Source organism: Lepisosteus oculatus, chromosome 4 (assembly GCF_040954835.1).
Source record: "Lepisosteus oculatus isolate fLepOcu1 chromosome 4, fLepOcu1.hap2, whole genome shotgun sequence".
NCBI classification, from domain to species: domain Eukaryota; kingdom Metazoa; phylum Chordata; class Actinopteri; order Semionotiformes; family Lepisosteidae; genus Lepisosteus; species Lepisosteus oculatus.
Genome location: NC_090699.1, coordinates 44103124 through 44127162, shown reverse-complemented (window position 1 = coordinate 44127162; position 24039 = coordinate 44103124). Strand labels below are relative to the sequence as shown.

The window sequence follows — 24039 nt, the reverse complement described above, 5'->3', positions numbered from 1 at the left end:
AAGTGAGGTGTGATTGGCTAATCTGTACTTCCTGAAAAGATAAATTTCTGTGTAGAAAATGATTCCCTTTCAGATCCAATGACTTTCATTTGGGATGTTGCAGCAATGTGATTCATACTCACTGCTCTTACATTTCTGTTGTTCTGACACTTATTTTCTGAGCATGAGCTGTCATATACTTACAGCATGTTTTAGCATCTGGATTTGTAAGATTTATTACAGCTGTATGCATATAGCAATCCTTAAAATGCCTAGACCCCCTTTTTACCTAATTCACATTTCTTTGAACATTCATAAAATCCAAAGTGCATGTAAAAACAGAACAATATTATGTTTTCAGCATCATGCAGTACACTGGGTAAGGACATGCTTGTTGAAAAGGTTGACAGCATGATACGGAAGTTAAATAAATAAAATCTGAGTAAACCTAAATGATGTGGCCTCTTGATGAGTTAATCACATACACCTGCACTGTGAGACTTTTAGGACTGAATGGGTCAGAACTAAAGCTTAGTGACAGAGTGCCCTGAGCCTTAGCTGTGGCGATTGAGAAGTTGTGGTGTGAGGTACCAGATAAAAGGTAACACTCTCACTGTAGTTAGATTACAAAATATGGAGAACCTCAATTAAAGCAGGTTTTTGTGCTTTTTTTAAACCGGCACAGTGATTTGATTTGGGCAGTTGCCCGATAAGATAATGCTGAACTTGGTTACTTTCACAATTGTCAAAGGCCAGTACAGGTCAGCTGCCATGTCTAAAGTCTATGAATTAGCCAATGAATCAAAGCAGAATCCGACTCAGCAGTTCTTGACTGTGCTGCCCCCAGGTGTCTGAGCAGCCTGGCGACTACAGCAATGCAGAAACATTAGAGTAACACCAGCTTACGCCACATTCTTAGGACCTGTGCAGACTGGAACTAGGATATATTCCTAAAATCACTATGAAGGCTTAAATGAGCGTTTCTGTACCAGTGATCCTTCAGACGTGAACCATGTGCTGCAGGATTTTGAATACGTCACATATGAGTAAAATAAACAATGAATAAAATAAATTTGAATTCACATATATGAGTCTTGTAGAGTTAACAAAGTTTTGTACTGAAACGTTCGATGTAGACAATTGCGACAGATACCACAATCTAAGACTGTTCACACAGGAGTTGTGTGGCGTGAATGAGGTTTAATTCAAATTTTAATTTGAGGTTTAAGGTGGTTTTACACTCAGAGGCGAATTAAAGATTAAACACTGAAATAGGTTTTGTTTATAATACTAATAACAATCTGGTCAGTGACCTGTCTGTGTGCGTAGGGAAGGAGGCGGTGTATCACAGAATGGTTGGAAAAGACTTCCTTCAAAATGAAACTGAAGAGTTAAGAAAGACAATATGTCTTGTTTTGTGACTCAGATATCTAATGCGACTCTGCATAACATACCAAAACTAAAGACCTGAGCAATTTCCCAGCATGGAAATTATTTTTTCAATATTTTCACCTAGTTATAGTTCAAAAGTCAATTTAAATTAATTGAGTCAATCAATCGTATCACACATCTTCACCTGGTTCATCTACAGAGAAATAAAGCTTTGCTTCCTGCTGTTGTGTGAATTTGATTCACTCTACAGGCTCAAGAAAAGAATTGCAATCCTCTAGTTTTAAGGATCCTGTTAACTCATGTCTGCAGCCAGTGCAGGCTCAGAGCTATGCTTTGTCCTCCTGTGTGCAGTAGGTTCTGGGCTCCAGCCTCTCCAGGGCGTCCTTGGTGTCAAACTGCCACTGCAGCACCAGGTCGGTGGGAGTCTTCCCTTCCTGGAACAGAGATCACAGACTGTGCCTCTAATATGCATACTGTATATCAACATCACCGGGGAGCACAGGGTGAAGGCCATGCAATGAAATCAGTCCGAGTTCAGCTGGAACATAAACTAGAAAAGACACTGTGGCTCTCTAGGACAGGGCTTACAGACACCCTAGGCTAGCACATAAGGGGAACAGTTCCTGGAAAAAAAGGACATGGGAAACCTGTGTCAAAAGAGAAATAAAACTATTTAACTTTTAATTTTCAAATTGAACAAATTTGTGTTTGACATTTAGATTGATTTATGTGTCCCTGACATACTTAAAACTTGTCATTCTACATTTAATTCAGCGTTTAATATCAAAAGTTGTTCAGGATTCAACATCTTGTCGCATTCCTATGAGAATCAAGCATAGTGCAATATCTGTGCCTGAGGCTGACAGTGACGGCTCTCTGCCAGAAAATAAAAAAAACTTTACTCATTTGCAGGGTCTATAGAAAATATTATCTTACATAAATTCTTAATAAAACATTATATTTGTAGGGTCTTTATTAATGACCCTTGAATCAGGTTGGGTGTATAGCAGCTTATGAAGCCGCAAACTGAAACTTACAATATTTCTGGCTTTCATGTCTGCTCCATGCAGGGTGAGCATTTTGACAATCCTGTAGCGGTTAAGGCGGACTGCATCGTGCAGAGCAGTATCTCCTTCCTGGGAAAAGAAAATCGGTGATAGCCGTTGATCTGACAGTATTGTGTGTTTTGGTTTGTTTGCCTTACTGATTATTAACGGCACTTGTTAAGTAAAGAATGAAACATTGTTCTCTAGTTTGTATTAGGAATAATACGTGTACCTTATCGAAATGTATTAGAAATCTTTGCTCCTGATTAAATGCCCCAGGAATCAGGTTTGAACCAGGAACCAAGTCAGAATCTCGTGACGCAGTTCATCAACAGGCATCTGAATGGGTGGCTCTGGCCTTTAATTAAAGATAGGACCAGGCAGAAGACCACACTTTTCCTGACAGAACAGATGGGGGGCTGCTTTTGAGGAACTTTGGGATGAAAGAACCGAAGCCCTCCTGATGAAACAATCAAGGACGCAGACGTGTTGCCTACCCTGTCCTTGGAGTTGATTTTGATGCCACTGGAAATGAGATGCTCCACAACATGATAGTGGCCAGTCCTGGTAGCCACATGCAATGGTGTACTCATAAGCTGTAGAGCAGAACAGACACGGCGGGTCAGCTTTTCTACACTTGTCTCACCTACACGCACAAACATTTCAAAACAAAAATATCGGTAAAAAGACTGATGGCACAAATGCACTCCTCTCTGTCCCACGGGATCCACAGAAAGACTCCGTTTCTGACCTTGTCTTTCACATTGAGGTCTGCTCCCCTGCTCTGAAGAATCTTGACAACCTCCAGCCTGCCACCACGACAAGCCCAGTGCAAAGCACTGCAGTCCAGCTGAGGGGAAACAGACAGTCACTGCAAGGCCTCCACATGTTGTGATTATGTGTTGTGTTATTGTGATTAGACGACTTAAAAGTCTTGTACCCGGTCTCTGAAGTTGACATCGGCTCCCTGGTCCAGGAGCTTCTGGACAATGTCATAATGACCCTCCAGAGATGCTCTGTGCAGTGCTGTTCTCCTGAACTGGAAGACAATCAAAACATGTGGCTTTTTTACTTGTGGGGAAATGCTTTGCAAAATATGATCAGGGAAAATCTGAAGAGCCATTACTCACTATAAAACATGCCTTACATCCTTAATCAGAATTATTAGTATTAGTAATTAGCAAGTAGTATTAGGATTAGTAATAATTAGTAGTATTAAAAAAGGAATAAAGGGAATGCACACACAGAGACCATAGAGGTGCTGTCTTTTTCTGCCCTACTATTATTATTCATTTAGCATTGATAACCAGTCAGTTAAACTAAAATAACTCAGTATTGACATAGCCACCTCTATAAAATGGGATTGTAAAGTGTTATTGACATCTCCTTTTGTAAAAACTGTGTGGAAAATTAATTTAGTATGTTTACTTTTTAATCCATCCATCTGCTTAATCTAATTCAGGGTCGCAGGGGAACCAACGCCTATCCTAGCAAGCAACAGGCGCAAGGCAGGATACACCCTGGACAGGACGCCAGTCCATTGCAGGACGCACACAGATTGGATACACAATAACACAAAACTGGAGCTCTTGGAGGAAACCTAAATATGAGGAGAAACAACTCCACACAGATAGGATCCCAGGTCCAGAAGTGAATTCCAGCACTGCATGCAGCATTGCTAACCACTGCACCACCTTGCCACACCTACTGTACCTTTTAATCTTCTAACTTGAGATAATAAGGGATTAATACTATTTCATTTTTTTTCACCAACCTTTCGCTGTTATGGTATTGAAAAAAACATTGTGCTTTGTTTTTAGCTTCTGTTGGAATGTCTACTGGGCATTTCCAATATTTGTATACAGTTACACCTGTTGCTTTGCACACTCTTTATCATTGGTCTCTTCATGCTATCAGCAGAACTCTTTCTTCCTTCTGATTTTTGTCATACAATTTACATCATATTTTCATAGACTTAAACTTATTTACTTAGACTTATTTACTCTGATTAAGTCTTTATAGAGTATACATGAAAGGTTACAGCCTCTGAATTCCCAATGGTAAAATACCAAATTGTATGTGGGAAGTCAAAATCATCTATTAGTACAGTTACTTTTGCTATAAATCTTCTTGTTATACCGGTCTTTCATTTTGATTATCTACAGCATTTACCTAAGGTTAAGCACAAATACTATTTTTGTACAATTATTATATCTACATTCTAAGCTACCTGTATGCTCTTACATCAGTTCCGTAATTTATTTTTGATACACATTTCCACCCCACCTCCTCTTCTATCTAACCAATCACTCCAAAAAAACTGTGTACCCATTCATTTTCTATTTGGTTCTCTCTTTCTCTTTAATCCATGTCACGGTTACATTTATGTCACGGAATGGAGTCCAGTTGAAAACAAAAACATCATTAGGAGTTATTTTTGTAACGATTGTGAGTGGCTGTGCTGGCATTTGTTATGATAACCTATATCTTGAAAGAGTCTACTGAATCAAGATGTATCACCAGGTACATACAGCTATTATGTTCAACCTTTTAACTAGGATACCCCAAGAGGAACAGGGCACCACTTGGGTTGTAGGGTATCTGCAACCACAAAAAGTCCAGAAAAGAGAAGAAGAACAAGATGGCATCATACCTCATCACAGGAGTCTGGATTTCCTCCATTTTCTAAGAAATTCTCCACAACTTTGATCTTCCCCTGTACAGCAGCTTGCAGGAATACAGACACCTCCACAGGCCCCATCTGTTCCCCAGAGAGACATGAGAGTCAAGGTCCTTATACACTGATGGGCAATCTCACAGAGCTAATCTCACATTCAACTGAAATGAGTGGATTTGGGGAAAATTAACATAAAAGCATATCTTATATTTATAATAAGAACTAATATATGCTGTGATGCATTGAGAGTGGATCAAAGACACATTTTCCTCCAAATTAACCATCTGCTCCATCTCTTTTTGCATTAGCATGTTAATTAGCTGCCTTGTTCTGTAAAACATGTAGGGAATTTATAGACAGGTTTTGACTTTTACTCAAGCTGTGAGAGTTGTTTTCATGGCAGTTGTTCTGTAATCTCAGCTGTAAATTAAACAGCAAAACGTATATGGGTTTGTGCATCAACTTTGCACATGTACTCATTTTGTGCCACTATTTATAATTTCACATTGAAGAGGCATATCACAGCTTCTCATATTGTCAAAACTATTAGAATTCCATGATAAATAGTTATGGATGTAAATATTGGTAAAACTGTTGTTATTGACTACAGAAGCGTCTTGAAGAATCTAGCTACAATGGGTAACACCTGGCTTGTGTCTACATTTTGAGTTTTCTGAGCTTCAAAGCAACGAGATGATGGCTGCTGAGATGTACGGGTCTGGGATTCTGAGATCAAAGCCATTGTAAACTTAACTTAGCCATTGCTTTACCCTAGTTAATTAAGTTCTGGGTAAATGATTAAATGTCAACAGTCTAGGAACACAGGATGAAAACAAGGAACAGTCAGAAACACACAGAAAAAGAGACAGGAATGATCACAGAAAGGCAGAAGGCAAGAGCTCCTTGTTCTGATCATCCACGAAGACCAGATTGGAATTAAGTATTTGAACCTTGTAAAAGATCTTGCTATTCTGCTGTTGTTAGTAACTTTGATTTTGTGTGTAAAGCATCCCTTGGTTAAAAACATTTTCCTATTTTAGAGTAGGAAAATACTGTAGGTTCCATTTCATTTCGCAATATCCAGGTTTACAGAGAAAGAGATTTAATGGTAGGATGTATTCTCTTTAGTTTAGAAGGCAGCTTTCTTTTCTTTTGGCCTTTGTAGGAGTTATATAAAAGTTGAATACTTGGTAGCAGTCTGGGGTTTTTCTGGGTGGTTAGGAAATAGGCATCTGAAAAGCCTTGTTAGAAAGTTTGTACTGTACATAGTGTGCTTTTAAGGTATGTTGTATGTTTATGCTGTGTGCTGTTTAGTGTGTGTATTTTAATTGTTAATAAATATTTGTTTAACCCAGTATGTCTGAATTTTTACTCTTGTCACCCAAGTTGTCAAATTATTTCTGTTACACCATAGGTGCTGCAGGGCAGTTCTGTGGCAAGCTGACAGGTCGGAATGCAAGCGATGAGCTTCGGGAGTTTCCGGATGGCTTTGGAAAGCAGGGAGGCAGCGAGCTCCAGCCGGCAGGCAGGCTGAGCAGACAGTGTAGGGAGTTGATGAGAGGAGAGAGCAGGCAGGAGGCAGAGGAGTGACACTGTGTCGGGGGGACAGTGAAATGGCATTAATGAGATGGCAGAAATAAAGTAGGTTGTCTGGCGGCAGTCCGGGCAGGGCAGAGGCAGGGGAGCCGCTGAATGGGGCTCTGTGGATGTCTGGATGGCAGACAGCAGCTCAACGGGTTGCAAAGAGCAACAGCTGAATGAGAGCTTCCCAGGACAGCAACAGCAGGGAAGGTGCAGAGATGCTACCAAAAACTTGGGAGAAAAAAAACTTGGCGAGACCGGGGCATCTTAAAATATTAATGCTTTAGGTCACGGGACTAAGACAGAGCTACAGTAGTGATGTCACGATTATAGTCCCCCCTCCTTAAGGGTGCTCCAGCCCTTTCACTCTAGATTTAATTCTGTGCACCTGACCCCTTTTCCCAGCCCACCTTAAAAGCCAGGTGCTGACGTTCATCCTGGCTCTGCATCTGGTTTCCGCACCGTGCGAGTCCGGGACCTGGAAGCGCCTGGTCCCGTTAAGGTTTTAATCTCTGTTCCCGTTCCCTGTCTGCCGGTTCCGACCCGGTTCATGGTTTTAATTCCTTGTTTGGATGGATCACCTGGCTATGGACTTATTCTTGTGTTTTTGGATTCCCTCTATGGATTACTTCTGGATTGTTTGCCTCGGCCACACCTTCCCCGTGCACCAGCACACTTTGGACACGCCCCCCTGTTTTCAGCCCTGTATTCCTGCATGACCTTTTCCTAGTATTTCCCACTTCTTCGGATTGTGTCGTCCGCATAGGGTCCGGAAAGAACTGTTCGTTACAAGTGGCTCAATGCCAAAGCACAATTTAGCAGGGAATTGTGCCTTTAATAGGAAGATCTATCAGGCGCTTGATTCCTAGATGGGCTGTCTGACTGAAAGATTGATCGAGCAAGGAAGCAAAGGAGAGACAGCCTGAGCGAGTTCTCACGGGGCCAGTGGATGGGCTAGTGCTCGTGAAAATGTCCCAAGTACCCATGGCAACGTCGGGCTGCGAGCTGCTCCCAGCCAAGGTGTAACAATTCCAGTACAGAAAGTTGATCATGAAAACCAGCAACTTGAGGAAAAACAACTATAAACAAATGTAAAACTAGACTGTAACTACATTCCTCAAAGCCATAATATCCGCCTTGACTTCCAGAATGAACTCACAATTTCCTGCTCTGCAGACTCCCGCTCAACAGGGGGCGTCACCCTCTTCTTTCTGCTCTTCCTTTTCTTGCGGAGCTCAGTGAGGTTCCCAGCCCCGCCAAGATCGATGATTTCTCTGCGCAGGTCTGACGAGGTCTTCCTCACACGCTCCTGAGCCTGAAGGAAAACCAGACTGCTCGATCACAAGTACCCATCCACTACCTCTGAAGCTCTAGACAATCCATATTTTGCAGGGGAATAACGTTCAAAGCGTCCTTAAGGCTTTATATAACCTGTCATAGTAAACCAAATTCAGGCATTGTTAAATCAAAATAGACACTAATAAAGGAACAAGTAAAGGTTTATTATGTGCTAAAAAAAGAAGAAAAGAAACACATTTAATAATAATAATAATCTCCGCTCTTTGACTTGTTACATATCTTGAGTGGAGTGTGGTGTTCCTGGGATCCCACTCGAGTCTCAGTGAGAGACGGACAAAGACATTAACACCAGACCACCACATTGTTACACTCATGACTACCTAACGATCTAGGATTAACTGTCTTCGCAACTACACCCCTCCCTGGCTAATATCCCTGGGCACCTCCACCTGAAGTCTGCCCCCAGCTCCTATGAAAGCCCATAGCAAATCCACTAAGACCTGGAATCTCCCTGTTACATTACAGAACACCTCTGCATATCATCTCTGAAATACTAAAATACTGTAACAGTAACGGTATTAGGTGGTATGTGTGGGTTTTAAAACTTAAACATGTGCCAGAATTAGGACTTGCTGAGACTGACAATCACAGTTTTAAACCTTCACCTGGATTTTTGTGATCTCGTTAGGTTTTGACACGTTCATCTTCTCATTCTTCAGTTCCTGTGTATCCATTTTCATGAGCCCCTGCTTCCATAATTGCCCCCTGACTTTCTGAAAAAGAACAGGAAAACATTGTCAGTAATATCTGTCCTACATCTATCCCTGCAAAGGGTCCAACTGAATTCCCCAGACCTGGAAGGGCTTCATCTCTTTGCTGTTAAACCATTCTTCTGCCAAAATGAAATTTAATGTTTTGTTTAGGAGTTAATTTCAGAGTGCAGTTTTGCCACATTCTTTGAAATGCATACAGTACAGTGCAGACATAGGTCCAAATGTTTTAGGCTTATGGCACGTCAGATACGCAGAGTGTGCAAGTTTGGAAATTCAGATCCAGAGAGAAGATCTCCTACTGGTTCACCAACTCTATATGCAGCTGTAACCTAGTATTTCTTAGAGGTTTCCCATTTCTAAGGGAAGCTCCAAGGATAGAGATACATCTCAGGGAAGTGCCCCCCAATTAAAAGTTTTTTTATGTAATAAAATCTGTCCTAAAGGTTTATGAGATAAAGTCTGTATTAAGACTGGAAGACACTTTGGAATACAAATGTCCTGTTGGTGACACAGCCAAACTACATAATTGTAGACTAATACTGTATATCACTATTATGGGTGGTGGGGTGGCACAGTGATTTGCATTGCTGCCTCACAGCGCCAGGGTCCTGGAGTTCTGGAGCTGGGGTTCTACGTATCTGTGTGGAGTTTGGACGCCTGCCCCGTGTTCAAGTTGTTTTCCTGCCACAGTCCAAAGACATGCTAGTGTAGGTTAACTGGCTTCCGAGAAATCTGGCCCTGGTGTGAACATGTATGTGTGCCCTGTGATGGACTGGCACCCTGTTCAGGGTGTACCCTGCCTTGTGCCCGTTGCTTGAAGAGAGAGGCTCTAGTTCCCCCGCAGCCCTGAACTGGAATAAGTAGTTATAAATGGATGGAAGTATATTACTATTACATGTAAGGGTGTAGGTATGATAATTAGGGCTAAACCAGAAGATTATCTGTCTGCCATTGGGATTCTAGGGGAAAGTTAAACAAGAATTTAGAAAAGGCACGTTTTGTTTAACTAACTTCTTGTTATAGTTTTTTGAATAAGCAACAGATGAAGTTGCAAATATGGCAAGATTTTCAGAAGGCTTTTTATAACGTTCCATATAAAAGATGGATTCTTATGTTGAGGGCCTCTGAGGTAATGAATGTATTTATATTGAAAAATGATTGATGTGAAGAAAACAAGAGGACAGATAAGGATGGTGTACTTACTGGAGTACCATAGGGTATAAGCCTTAGGATCTCTGCTCTTCAACATATGACAGATTCTAGCATAATGATAATCAGCTAATCACATTTGTAAATTATAACAAAATAGGAAGTTGAACAAACAGAAAAAAATATACAAAACGTTTTAGGAAAAATTCCATAGAGATCATATTTAAGTGGCGAGTCTACATACAGGTAGAAAAAAAACACACCGGAGATGTTGGATGGGAAACTATGACAATGAAATAGTGTTTATGTTGACTTAACACTATTTTCCTCTAGAGAAGTATGGAGAAGCAACACAAAATGAAAACAGAATAGTAGCATATGTTGATGTAAAGATAGAATTTTTTAATTTAAAAACGGAGGAATGTTGACACGATATAATGCACTTGTAAAACCTCATTTAGACTACTTCTTGGTCACTAAAAAAGAACATTACCAAAGAGATGTGCTGCTCCCGAATTGGTTCTAAGAAAATTGCTAAAATCATTCCAGGGCTTAGAAAACATCCTACATTGAGCTCTTAAAAAAACAAATATTGATAGCCTTGAATACAAAAGACTGCATGTGGATAGGGGAGGCAGTGGTGCATTCCAGTCTCACAGTGCTGGGGCTCTGGGTTCAATTCCTGGGCTGCTATCTGTGTGGAGTTTGCATGATCTCACAGTGTTTGCATGGGTTTCCTCCCACAGTCCAAAGTTATTCTGGCAGGTAAATTGACTTCTGGTGTGAGTGTGTCAATGTGTCTGTAAAAGACTGGCATCTTGTCCAAGGTGTATCCTGCCTTGTGCTTGTTGCTTGCCAAGATAGGCTCGGGCTCTCCTGTGACCCTGAATTGGATGAAGTGGTAAGAAACCGGATGGATGGATGCATGTGGATAATGAATTGAGTATTCAAGAACTTTAAAGGCATCTAAAGGGCATCACAGGGTCAAGCCAGTGCATATGTTCAGAACCAACTGTGAGATACAAGCCAGGGGGTACAAATGGTAAGTAAACTCCAAGGAGGCTCTTCTTCATGTAAAGGGTCATAGAGCTAAAGAACAAGCTGTCCAGCCACATTGCTGAAGCAGATACTCAAGCTTCTTTCAAAGACGGCTGATTGATTTTTAAAAATCAGTTACTGTATTCTTGCTTCTATCAAGTGAGCTAGAGATGGGCCCTTGTTCGTAACCTTTCTTCTGGTTGTTTAGAAAAAGCGACATAACTTAAGCCATAGATAGCGCCTCATCTTACTTTCCAGTCCACGAGCCATCTTTCAGCAGGGCCCCAAAGGAAGCGTGTTCTCTGTTTCTTGTATAGATATCACTGGAGTTGTGCCATATCTGCTTATCCATGACTGTTTTGACTGGAACATGTTGAGCATCCAAAACATGGCATCCTTTTTGTTTAGGTTTATTTAAATTGTAACATTTCTATTTATTCCAATAAAAACACACATTCAATGCGATCAATTTAATTACAACAAAGTCAAGACGCAGAACACCATACAGGTCCGTAAATGTACCTTGTTAACAGTGTAAACTGGGAGTTTAACAGCCCAAGTTTATGTGTAACTTGTACATTCTATCTTAACATCATAATATACTGTATACAGTAATAAGGATATGTTTTAAACAACTTTTCACTGCTCTCTAAGTCCCCTGTACTGTAAACCTTGTTCAAAATTGCCTTTTGTCCCACACGCGACTAATGATTGACAGAGAACAACGTCGGATGTTTCACAGATTCACCCGTACCCTGATAAGACTCAGTGCAAGTAACGTTAAACATTACAGAGTTAACCAGTTGTCATTATCAGCACAATCCTGCTTGAAACACGATAAATACCGAAACAAAACTAGGAAAACAAATACTAAAAGACAGTCGTGTTTGTCGGTGCTTTCCTTGAATAACAAACTATAAACAAACATGCAACTACCTAAATTTAACTATGTAACTTATTTTAATAAACCTATTTTGAAATGAAAGTGATGTATTTGCGTTGTAGTTGCGTTCCCGGTTTAAAAAAGTACCTCGTTTTTCTCCTCTTGCTCCACCTTCTTTTCAACCAAATTGGTTGCCCGCTGAACATCATGGTCCATCGCAGTATCTTCGTTGTGGAAACAAAATCGCTCGCGTTTAATATAAACTACATAAGGAGCTTAAATATTCCAAAAATAGGAGAAACCAAGTCAAAAGAATTTGGAAAAATTATTAAGTGCATTCGTTTATTTCCCCCCACAAACTCATTAGTTGATTAATAAATTCCTTTGTTGCATCTCCACGAGTTATTTTGAGTAATGTACTGTAAAACCGACAACGCTTTCCAATATTGCACTGGGGGAGGGTGATGTGTCAATAGCTCAATGGCTAGAGGGGCTGTTATTTTAACCTGAGGAACGCGGCGAGCGCATTGTGTCACCCAGCGGCGGACAGGTGCGAGCTCAGGCTGGCCGCGTCCCCGGCCACACGACCGCGAGTCTGTGTCATGAGCTCATCCGCGGCCGGCGATAGCCTCTGCGCTCACAGCAGGTGACCCCTCACCGCTGCGCTTCGGGAGATTAAGCGTCTCATTTACAGTATGTCAAGTGAATGCTTCTACAAAAATACTTTTTTTTTGTACAAAAAGTACACGACACAACTGTAAAAATATAATTAAATCTGAAATCGATACTGGACACCAAAAGCCCCAAACCACATAACTCCTCCTACATATTTGACAGAAATCCGCTTGTTTTTACGCGACACACAAACGCTTCGATTTACTAACACCCTCTGCGCTAGACTGTGTACAACTTAGAACCAGTTTGAGTAATAGATATTTTAAACGAAATAATTTAGTTCCAAGTTATAATAACGGCGGGCGTTTAACTTACATTTAAGCGACGCATATAAGCGAATTTATAGATAATCTGCAGGAATGTGGCCACAGGACAAAGGGTACTGTAATGAGGGGACATACCCGACAGAAGACCTTCAATTCTCTTGCGAAGAACAGGTGGTGAACAATGCAATCCACATTGCTGGCACTGACTGATCTTGCAGCATCCATGAACGAGTTACAGCATGTGCATTTTCCCATTGACTTTGAGCCAACTCCTACTGGCTCTCCTAATACACAACATTTCTTTTTTTTTAAATATAAGATTTTAGATGAATTGCTATGGGCAAACCACAAATAAAAATAATAATGATAATAAAAATAATAATAATAATAATTGCTTACACTTATATAGTGCTTTTCTGGACACTCCACTCAAGGCGCTTTACAGGTAATGGGGACTCCCCTCCACCACCACCAGTGTGCAGCCCCACCTGGATGATGCGACGGCAGCCATAGTGCACCAGAACGCTCCCCACACATCAGCTATTAGTGGGGAGGAGAGCAGAGTAATGAAGCCAATTCATAGATGGGGATTATTAGGAGGAAATTTGGCCAGGACATCGGGGTTACACCCCTACTCTTTTCGAGAAATGCCACAGAGTCAGGACCTCGGTTTTACGTCTCATCCGAAGGACGGCACCTGTTTTATAGTATAGTGTCCCCGTCACCATACTGGGGCATTAGGACCCACATGGACCACAGGGTGAGCGCCCCCTGCTGGCCCCATTTACACCTCTTCCAGCAGCAACCTTAGTTTTTTCCAGGAGCTCTCTCATCCAGGTGCTGACCAGGCTCACACCTGCTTAGCTTCAGTGGGTTGCCAGTTGTGAGTTGCAGGGTGATATGGCTGCCGGCTGTCTAACAGAAACTGAAAGAGAAATAACCTGACCTTTCGCTCACACTCTTCCTATATTCCTTGTAGATCAGCATGCTTCTGTTGCTCTGCCCTGAAACTCTGTGTTCGTCCCTTTCATGAATATCAGTCAGCACTTGTGCTTGAGTGGCTATAGACCCCGTCCCTTACCATCCACAGCACACCCCTGCTTGCCTGAATCTGTCCATGAGCTGACCTCGAGCCACAATAAGACAGCAGACAGTCACTTCAACCTCTCCTTTACGTTTATTTAGAGGCGATACTGTGTCGGTTTTTACAAAACAAAAAAGACAGCAGCTCATGTTATTAAAGACAGACCACAGTTTGGACATACACTGCCCCCAGCTCCCGCTCTCCCCACACTCCCCAGCAACAGTTCATTGGATCATCATCGAGTTCCTATGGTGCTCTTCTCGGTATTGATTCCTAAACCACTGTGCAGACGCAGCTTCTAAAAGTTAAAATATCGCTATTTGGAATGTCCAGTTCTTTCAGAAAGTAGCTTTAAAAATTGTCCACCACCCGGCACGGGCAGGCTGGCTTGACCACAATGCTGGTCGCGCTTGGTGTGGATTCACGCTCGTCTGAGAGTCCTGGGGTGAATAAAAGCAGCTTCTGTTCCTGCAGATTCATCTTTCTCCACAAGCTTCATATTTAAAAACGCTCCCCCCCCCCATCCCACCCCACAAAAAAATATACAACCGCTTTGAAATGTACAATGTTTTACAATCATTCTGATTAAAAAAAAAGGGGTTGTTAGAAGGCGGGGATCTCCAGTTCCTTCTGTGAGTCTGTGTAGTGTTTCCCACATGTCCCTCTTAAGTGGGTGGTCTTGCTCAAAAAGGGGGTGATGTCATCCACTCGCCGTCCAATCCTGGCTGCAGTAACTCCACAAACTGTACGGCAAGTGCATGCATTGGAAAATAAGGTGCAGCCAATTCATAATACATTTGTGCCTACAGCCCTGACACTGAGGGCCTTCTGTCCATTTACACGTCCTCCGCAGTCCTCCCAACATTCTTTGCTACAGTAGAGTATGGGCAGAAAAGGGAACCCTAGAACACTTATCCGCTTGACGTCTGCCAGCTCTTTCTAGCCACTAATTACTGCTCGGCTGACAGCAGCCTGGAACACAGCACAGCGGTCCCCTCTCTTTTTCCCTGACCTGTCTGTGCGCCCCCCTGCTTTGATCTAGGCTCCTCCGTAGTGATTTCTGTAGCTCTCCAGGTAGGACCGTGGCCTTTGCCCCTCTCTGCCCTGGGCACACTGCTCCACCGTGTGGCTGGACCCCCGGTCCAGCGGGCAGGGGGTGGCCTCAGCTCCAGCTGGTGTTCTGCAGCTCCTCTCTCAGCCATGCGGGCAGCGCCTGGCCCAGCCGGTTCAGCAGCTTCAGCAGCTCCATGTTGTGGTCGCGGAAGTACTCGGTCAGGAAGGAGCGCGTCTGGGGAAGGGAGAGTCACTGTCAGGCAAACCGAAGCAGCTTCGCAACCTGCCGTTGTGACGTAAAGAGGGATTGACTTGAACTATATTTACAGTCTGACAATTCACGAGCAATTAAGAGTTTAAACTAAATAACTCAATGGAAGATATAAATTGAGCCACGCAATTAACTACATTTGGACAAAACGAATCTTGAAAGGGAATAGAGTTGGAGTGTGATCACATAATGTGAAATGTATAAAGACAAGGCATGCACTTACTAATACTATTATGGGGACCAAGAAGCATGTTTCTAAAAAGCTTTTGTAGGCTGATATTTCAAAGAGAACATTGCATGATTTCCAGAAATATTCCTCCCATATTAATTGCCTTGCTTTATATCAGCAGGTCTATGACCAAGTGAAGGAGGCCTGTGGAGGCCTCTCTCCTGTAATACCCGCTTGCTCTAAATGAGAAACCAATGAGGCACCTCTGGATCCATGTCAGGGTATTTCCTGCCTTTGCTCTTTCCCAGACACTTGGCTCGGCCTCCCTCCTGCCGCTGGCACCAGAAGCCCTTGCTGTCATCAAACCTGGAGCACAGGCAACAGAAGAGCACACGCGTCACCCCTGGAGAGTCTCAGCCTCCTGCGATTTCTGCTGCAGCCCACTTTCTCAGCTTCTCAGGTGATCTAGCTACTTAATTACCTAGTCCAATTAAACATCTATTTCAAATGTGTTGTAGTACACACTATACACCTTTAATCACCAAGTGTATTCTGAACCATCTGAAATAATATGTTAGAAAACAAATGAGGTATTTGAGATTAGCACCCCTTAACACAATTCAGAAAACCCAGTCTTGTGAAATACCTTGTTATATTGTGGCTGCTAGGATCCTTTATTTGTAAACCTTCCTGTTGCTTCATGTTGTTCACGTTATTATTAGATCCTCACTGAAATGTTATAGTGCTCAAAAGCCCAATTAACAGAACAGGGTTTTCTCATGTACAGAGTATAAATTCATCCATACATCCATTTTCTATCTGCTTCATCCAATAAAAGGAGGCGGGGGAGTGGGAGCTGGAGCCTAACCCCGCAATGGGTTGAAGGCAGGATAAACTCTGGGTGGGATGCCAGTCCATCACAGGGCAGACACTGACACACTCACACCAGAGCCAGAGTTTCCTCAGAAGCCATTTAACCTGCCAGTAAGTCTTTGGACTCTTGGAGGAAACTGGAGCACAGGGAGGAAGCCAAGTGAACATGGGCTGAACACACAAACTCCACACAGATAACACCCCATGTCTGCAACTGAAAGGACCCCAGAGCTGCCAGGCAGCAATACTGAGCCTTGTGCCATTATGTTTCTCTCCATTAGAATATACCACTTCTGTTGTTTAATAAATAAGTGCCATATCTCCCAGTTTCTACCTAATTACATTTAAACACAAAAGAGTAGTGCTGTATGTTACGTTTCTATTCAGGTCTTAAACTGCAGTGAAGAAATCCAAGAACTACTGATCAAAATGAATGTTTTGGTGGTGGATCTCCTTCAGGTGTGGCAATGACAGTGGCGCCACTGAAAAAAGCACAGACACTCCACGTAGTGTTTGGAAAAATATTCTGATTTCACTGCCATTTCAGTAGGTCATATATAGGAATATTTCAGAACATTACATTCAGTTTTCCTAACTCAGTTTGGAAGATTAAATAAAAAGCCTGCTATGCTACATAAATAACACCCTTCTTTCTTCACGCAGTACCTCACTCATTCACCCACCCTTAGGAAAACCACTCTGCAGAGGGTTTTAGAGGAGAAACTCACACAAGGGCCTGGGTGTAGTTGAACAGAGGGGTGACTCCAAGTAACCTCTGGATGCCCTCCATCACCAGAGCAGGGTTGGAACGCAGCTGAGTGCCATCCACAATGAGCAGCTAGAGAGAAGAGGGCAGAGGAGAGATCAGTGGTGCAGGGCAGCAACTACTCACACAAGGCAGGAAAGGGGCCGCACTGCAGTGCCACATGGCAACACCCACTGCCACTGACAGAGGAGATACAAAAAAACTGAAAACTGTCAAGAAGACATCCAAAGAGCAAAAAAAAAGATTCCCAAAGGAGAGAAGGCTGTTCAACTCACTTGGCTGTTAGTACTGTAGGTAACTGACTGGAGGATTTCATCCAGACAGTTCTTGAAGGAAGCCTGGGTATTGGGTTCGGCAGCATGGGTGGGTACTGTAGCTTGTTCTAGACTCCCACCACCCTTTGAGTAAAGCAGTGCCCCCCGTTCTGTTTTTGCATAATGCGTTTTGCTCAAGAATTTTAAATACCCATATCAGGTCTCCTTAGTCTCTATTGAAAATCAAGCGGATCTTGTATCAACACCAACTATCCTAATGGTAGAATTAAGTCACTGAACACTAAATAATGTCTCTTCTAGCTTCTAGACTGGGCAACATTTTTTTACTTTCACTTTTTTCAGGTGTTTTCCCTACCATATAATGGTAATGAATCCTGACCCCTTCATTACCAATTTACAATGATTATGCCACGCTAGTTGGAAACCCAGTTGTCTCTGGAAATTTAGCAGCAACCTGGGAGTGAATCCCAAAGCATAGGACACCAGAACTCCGCAGAGCAAACACACAGGCACACAAGGGACAATTCAAAGACACCAATTCATCCAGCTACCAGGTCTTTGGAGAAAACCCACTCAAACATCATAGGGAGAACATGAAAATGCCACAAGCAAGTGTGATTACTTCAAACCAAGGGGCTTAAATGAGATGTGGTCATTTTGTACAAAATTGCTAAATTTCTGCTTTGAAAATTGAAAAGGAAAAACAATACACCATTATTTATTTTTCAAAATTGTACAAAAAGAACTGAGAAGCGTGATATGGGCTCCTTTGGCAAGCCATCACAAAAAAGTATCACTGAAATAGCATTAAAGATTGAGTGATTTCTTCCACTTCATTATGAATTGCAGAACTTCTGTGAGGTTTTAGATGCCTGTTTTAACATTATTGTTGTAATCATGTGCAATTTCATGGAAGATTTGAATCAAAATCGAAGAGCACTTAGGAGGAGGCAAGGTGGTACAGAGGTCAGCACTGCTGCCTCGCAGTGCTTGGGTCCTGTGTTCAGCGTGCTGTCTGCGTGGAGTTTGTATATTCCGTTTGTGTGGGTTTCTTCGACAGTCCACAAACATCTAAGTTAACTGGCTTCTGGGAAAACTGGCCCTGGTGTCAGTGTACTCATTCAGGGTCTGTGATTGTGTCTGTGTCAGTGTGTGTCCTGTGATGGGCTGGTGACCCATCCAAGCTGAACCCCACCTTGTGCCCACTGCTTGTTGGAATAGGCTCTGGCTCCCCTGCAGCACTGAATTTCATAAGATGTTTAGAAAAAGGATGGATGGGTAGAGAGCAGTTTAAAAGAGGTCATTTAGCTTTCTGTACACCTCTGTCTATCGCAGCGGAGGATCCTGCGGGGGACGATACCTGGCTGGCGGGGTAGTGCTGAAGCCACCTTTCCAGGTGTGTGGCGTAGGTTCCTGGGGAGAGACTGCGGCGCTGCAGGGCCAGGAGCTCAGGGGGGGCACCCGGGCCGGCTGTCACTACCTGGTGGAAAGTGTAGTTCAGAGCCATAGGGTCCTGGTGAGCCCGCTGGTGCTGCAGACACAGGAAAGAGAGGCAGTGAGCCATGATCCACTCACACACCCCCGCTCACTCCAGCACAGCCCTGGTCAAGGCCAGACTCCTTCCCACAGTAAGTGGAATACTAATATTTTTTACTTATAAGAGAAAAAACGAACCATGGTGTTTCAATATTTCAAGCAATGAGCTCCCATGGTAACGTATTTGCCTGTTAGAGATACAACTAATAACAAGGCTATGGCAGACGGCACTGCTCGGGTGTCCCAATCTGTTGAGGTCACCGTGACACTGAATGCAGTGCTGCGGTGGAGGCACGGAAACCCCTGGCCACCAGGTCAGGGCTGCAAGGTGTGTGGTCCGGCTCTTACAGACGAGGCCATCAGCACCTATCCTGGGGTTAACCTGTCTAAAGCACAAGGGAGCTTCGTACTTGTGAACATCTGCATGGTGCTCTGTACTCGGCAGATACACACTCTGCGCAGGGCTAGTGATGAGCACTTGCTGGTATAACAGAGTTGAGCTTGTGGGTGTATAGTGTGTCCACAGTGCTGATCACAGGAGAAGAGATCCCAACAGTTAAATTACAGGAGGCAGTCACTGTTCTGCACTATAGCTGAGTTTCAGTTTGGCTTCAAGAGTGAATATCTCCAGTGGAAAGGTCACAGGCCACACTATCAAAATTAGTTAAAAGAAAGGAGCATCAGTTCTGGGAAACAACCTGCTTCCGAAGGAATGTTTCAAAGTCACTTTGATTCTGGCTTTCACAAACAGGGCAGAAGAACTTTCTTCCAATCATATCTCTTCTAGCTTCTAGACTGGGCAAAATTCGCCTCCCACATATGTCACCTTCTACAGACCAGGTGAATGATATGCCTAAATTGTACACCGTTTGGGACAACCCTTTCACTTCCAATCCATTTTAAACTTGCACACAGAATGTACACAGCAACATGCTGGCAGTCCCAGTGCTCACGGTGTATCGGGTGTCCACCTCCCTGCGTTGAGTGTGCTGTGTGATAGAGAACTTTTGGGTGTATGTGATTTAACGTGTTTTCAGATGTGACTGTGCCCCCAGACCCTTGATTGCTCTTGATCAACAATGATGGTAACTGCTTTTTGTACATGAGCTCCTATTGTTTCTGTTCAGTTTTTATGGTTCCAAACCAGAAGAGGCCTTTCGGCCCCATCTAGAACCCAGCTGGTTAGTACAATGATCTCATCCATCTCATTATTGAAAGATGCCGGGATATCGGCCTTGACAACATGGCTGAGCACAAGAAGGACTTTCTGATCTTAAGCTTGTGGTTCCACAGCCAATACACTGCGTTGGTTTTTTCTTTCTATATTTCAGTGAAGGATTAATTTCCACTTGCTCCTCTGAAGCTCGCACGCTGACACCGATTCCCACTTGAACATGACTGGGTAGCGTGTTCCTCACTCATTGCCACAACCCTTTATTTCTTACATTTGTCCTCTGGTAAAATTGAGTAAATTTAGAGTTCAAAACTTGGGAAAACACAAGCTGAGACATGGTGTTGGGTTTTTTTGTTTTTTAAGCCATATGGGAGTCACGTGTAGCCCCTGGCGCAGCCTCGCCCCTCACCCAGCCCCTGGCGACAGACCTGGTACCAGGAGTAGGCGCGGTCCGCAGGGTTGATGAGGATAGTCAAGATCTTGGCACGGGGCAACAGAGCTGCAGCCCTCCGGGGTGTCACCTCTGTGTCAAAGTAGTTGGCACTTTTCTCAAACATGAAGTCCGTGCTGGTATTTGAGGGGAAAGGGAAGAAGTCCATATACCTAGAGAGAGCGGCAGCAGAGATGTCCTGAAACTACCCTTCGTGCAAATGTCAGTGCCTTTCAAAGCAGCACTCAGCATCACTAACGTCTTAAAGATGCAAAAACACAAGAGAAAATACCACTCGATAAAGAACAGCAGTATGAGATATAAAGGTAGACTGGTCATCCAAAAAGCTTTAAAGTGTTACACAAACTTTCCAAGTTAAAATTCTGGTCAGGCGAATTATTAGAGGTTTTCTTTTCCGTTTTTAAATGGAGCACCGGTGTAGAACTTCCTTTACATTGTCTTCACAATGGCTCAGTTTTGAAACGAGGGGCTCAATTAATTATCGGTTATGAACCATCTCTGTATAAATGGACCATTTGTTCCTAAAATCTTCTATGATATTTTTAAATCTACTAATAAAAAGAACCCCAAAGCAAGCCAGACTTCAGTCTATAAAATGTTGATTCACCCATATAACTGACCTTAACCTGGTAGTCTTTTCACTGGTCTGTGGCTCTAATGCATTATGTGCATGATGAAAGATGAAAGCAGACGAGGGGTTTTGAGGGGCAGGTCGGCGGTGCTCCCGGAGTGAGTGAGTGTGAGAGGCGAGTGTTTACCAGTCGATGCCACGGTGATAGTTTGGCCCGTTGAAGAACTGGATCTCCTCAAAGGTGAGAGGGCTGGGGAAGTTGCTGGTGATGGCTGGGTGCAGGGTCAGAAATGAGTGCAAGGCTGTTGTACCTGAGGGAATCAACCGACAGATTTTACTTCTTTCGTTACAGCAAGACAATGCAAAGAGCAAGCCATCGTGAATATATCTGCCTACAGTTTCACTATGAGATCTATTTTAAATACTTAAAAATTCACAGAGGAACCAGCAGAATGACTCCAGTTGAGATATCATACTCTCCCTAACACCTCAGGCTACACAGTGGTGGCATTCAGCCAAGATTAAGTATTATCTGACTTTGACATTTCTCTACGGCAAAATGGAGAAACTCACAACTCACTGGAAGACAATAATAGCAATTCAGATTAAGATAAGAAGCAGGTTTTGTGCATTCTTGTCTCTTTTCTATGATAGCGAAGATGAAATGAAGGATAACGTACATGGTACAGAGTTACAGGCTTTACTAGTCTACTGCATATAAAAAATCGCTAACAAAAAACTTACTTTTTAAACTGTATATAGCTAGCACACTACATCAAGTTACTGTATTTAACTTCCATTTACACAGTTATTTTAACAGGTGGCGAGAGATAAGGCATTGCTCCAAAAAGTAGACTACTTTTTCACCAATCAGCAACACATCTAGAAAGAATTTCTTCTTGCAAATAGCTAAGTAAGGAATGAAACATTATAATATTATTAAATTTACTGGTTAAGTTGTATAGCTTTTAGTATAGTGCACATGAAGCCTCATGTTATTAGGATTCTGAGTTTTAATTTTGAATTCTGTGATTCAATGGTTGTTGATAGTATTAAAGACAAATGAACAAAATAAAGACAAAAAGCAAAAGAGCTGCATGATAAGACAGGCTACAGCCCAGCTTCAGTGTGTGTGAACAGTAAACAGAATTTATCCCCCCACATTATTCTGGATAACTGCAACGGCTCGATTTTAGCAACATGATACCTTTTCCCTCCCAAGTATTTTTAAAGAGCCAGTGAAAGCATTAGTCACCCGTAGAATAACAATTTTCAATGTCAAACTACCAAAACCCAAGGAAGTCAAAATGGGGACAAGGACAAAAAAACAATCCTGACAATGCAGTAAACTGCTCGCGTGGTTATCATGGTATGAAAAAGTGGTGATGGTATCAGAACTGTGCTAATGACATTGTGGGTACTATGAAAATGGCACATGGCTGAGCGCTTAGCACTGCACAGCTGCTTTAATCAGGGCTTTTCTCCATGCAACTCAGGAAACATGCAGTTCCCTGGAAGCCTCTTGCACAGCACTGTTCATGATGTGCTGTACTATATAGAACACCAAAATAAAATTCTTGTCATGACGCATCAAAGCCAGTCGACAAAATCATAGTAAAAGTGTTTAGTACGTGGTTTACATTGGAATAAAAATACAATGCACCCCATAATGGAGCTTGACTTCTGTAACAATGGAAGAACCAGGGAAATATTTTGTCAGCAGGACTGACAATATCCAATGATAAACTGCGTGCCTGCTGCAGTCTTCACAGACAAACTGGGTTTCTGATGTTGCCGGAAGGATGACAATATAAAATTATCAGCTTTTGACCCATTTAGATTCTGTATTTAATTTCTGTACCGATAGAAAAAAAAAAATCAGTGTACTTTGACACCCTTAGTTTGAATGCATATCGTTTTCCTGTTGCCTGAATTACGCCTGACCTGTTGTGTGAAAGACACAGAGTTTGAGTTTGGCTGTGGTCTGAAAATAGCAGGTCACTCTGAATCAATACCTCAGCAACAGCAAGGAGTGGGACTCTCTCACCTGTTTTCTGAGGACCAATCACAAGGAACTTTGGCAGCCTATCACAGGTCTTCTCCTTCGACCAGATGTCTTTGTGTCTCTTGTCATCACAGGGGTTCTAAGAAGGATCAGAATGTCATTAACAACCTGTACACTACCCTCTCACCACAGCAACCTAGGCAGAATGTTATAGCACTTACCTCCACCAACACACATTGCACAAACCGCACAACACCTCTCTCTGTAGACTGCTATTCAGCTGGACCTACCTCCATCTAATTTAGCTTTATTTCTGCTTTAAAACTGGAAAGCAACTTAGTAAATTTGTCTGCAAAAATGGATGTTATTTTGGCCCCTTTCAATAACATGTGGAAAAGTACAAGCAACTTTCTTAAAAGAGAACTAATAAAATCTGTAAAAAAAAATAATAAAAGGATTCTTAATATGCAAAATCTTAATAACTCGACTCCAAAATGGCATTTGGTAGATTGCATTGTACTGTATGTTGGTGGAATTCCCATACCTGCCACAAGGGGTCTCTTTCCTCAGGGAAGATCTGGAAGTACTTCTCGGCAAGGGGCACTGGGGGCAGGGTCTGCAGGCGCAGGTTAGTCCAGCACTGCACAAACTTCACCAGAGACTCGAAGGTGTACAGACCCAGGCGGTCGTTGCCGTAGTTGGAGAGGTGAGTCATGAAGATACTGATCTGAAGGGAGACGTGGGAAAAGAAAGCATTAATAACAGGGTTGGGCGACGTATCCGACCGAACACAAATGCAGAGGGCAGGAGTTAACAGCGTCTGGTGCAGAACAAGCATTCGGAAGCAGAACGATTTTTTTTCGTGCAAGCGCCGTTTACTGGCAGAAAAAAAAAACACTGAAAAATGCTGTCAGGTGCTGTGTTTTCTTTGAAAATGCATGGATATGGATCCCCCAATATGTTCAGAGCAAAACAATTCTACTGTAGCCAGCAAGGGTCCGTCCCCTGGGTAGGGAAGTCGCAACAGGACTGGTACAAGCAACACCACAGCCA

The 24039-nt window shown here is 42.7% G+C and overlaps 2 protein-coding genes across 5 annotated transcripts in view; both read right to left on the bottom strand.

Moving 5' to 3' along the window:
* Positions 1-1173: 1173 nt before the first annotated feature.
* Positions 1174-13099, bottom strand: LOC102687552 (ankyrin repeat domain-containing protein 2). Its single transcript, XM_069189256.1, has 9 exons — positions 11965-13099; positions 8640-8747; positions 7835-7990; positions 5071-5178; positions 3358-3456; positions 3169-3267; positions 2915-3013; positions 2409-2507; positions 1174-1805 (listed from the first exon to the last, which is right to left on the bottom strand). Exons 1-9 carry the CDS (start codon positions 12031-12033, stop codon positions 1698-1700), a joined length of 945 nt encoding a protein of 314 aa, XP_069045357.1. The 5' UTR covers positions 12034-13099; the 3' UTR covers positions 1174-1697.
* Positions 13100-13940: 841 nt separating this feature from the next.
* The window catches only part of ndst2a (N-deacetylase/N-sulfotransferase (heparan glucosaminyl) 2a), a 135261-nt gene continuing 125162 nt past the window's right edge, over positions 13941-24039 (bottom strand). For all 4 annotated transcript variants that reach the window (XM_069189255.1, XM_015347828.2, XM_006630881.3 and 1 more), the window contains 8 exons: positions 23531-23713; positions 23029-23125; positions 21169-21292; positions 20388-20562; positions 18610-18780; positions 16937-17046; positions 15599-15701; positions 13941-15130 (listed from right to left, as the gene is read on the bottom strand). In XM_069189255.1, coding sequence (XP_069045356.1) covers positions 15005-15130; positions 15599-15701; positions 16937-17046; positions 18610-18780; positions 20388-20562; positions 21169-21292; positions 23029-23125; positions 23531-23713 — 1089 coding nt within the window. In that variant the 3' untranslated portion in view covers positions 13941-15004. The remainder of the gene's footprint in view (positions 15131-15598; positions 15702-16936; positions 17047-18609; positions 18781-20387; positions 20563-21168; positions 21293-23028; positions 23126-23530; positions 23714-24039) is intronic.

Bases quoted from the DNA above. Each gene is read 5' to 3' on its own strand.
- LOC102687552 (XM_069189256.1), bottom strand. From the start codon at position 12,033: ATGGACCATGATGTTCAGCGGGCAACCAATTTGGTTGAAAAGAAGGTG. The intron at 3,014-3,168 runs GTCAGAAACGGA...TCTGCTCTACAG, and splicing joins ACCTCAATGTGAAAGACAAG to CTTATGAGTACACCATTGCA. The intron at 2,508-2,914 runs GTAGGCAACACG...TTCTTTTCCCAG, and splicing joins AAATCAACTCCAAGGACAGG to GAAGGAGATACTGCTCTGCA.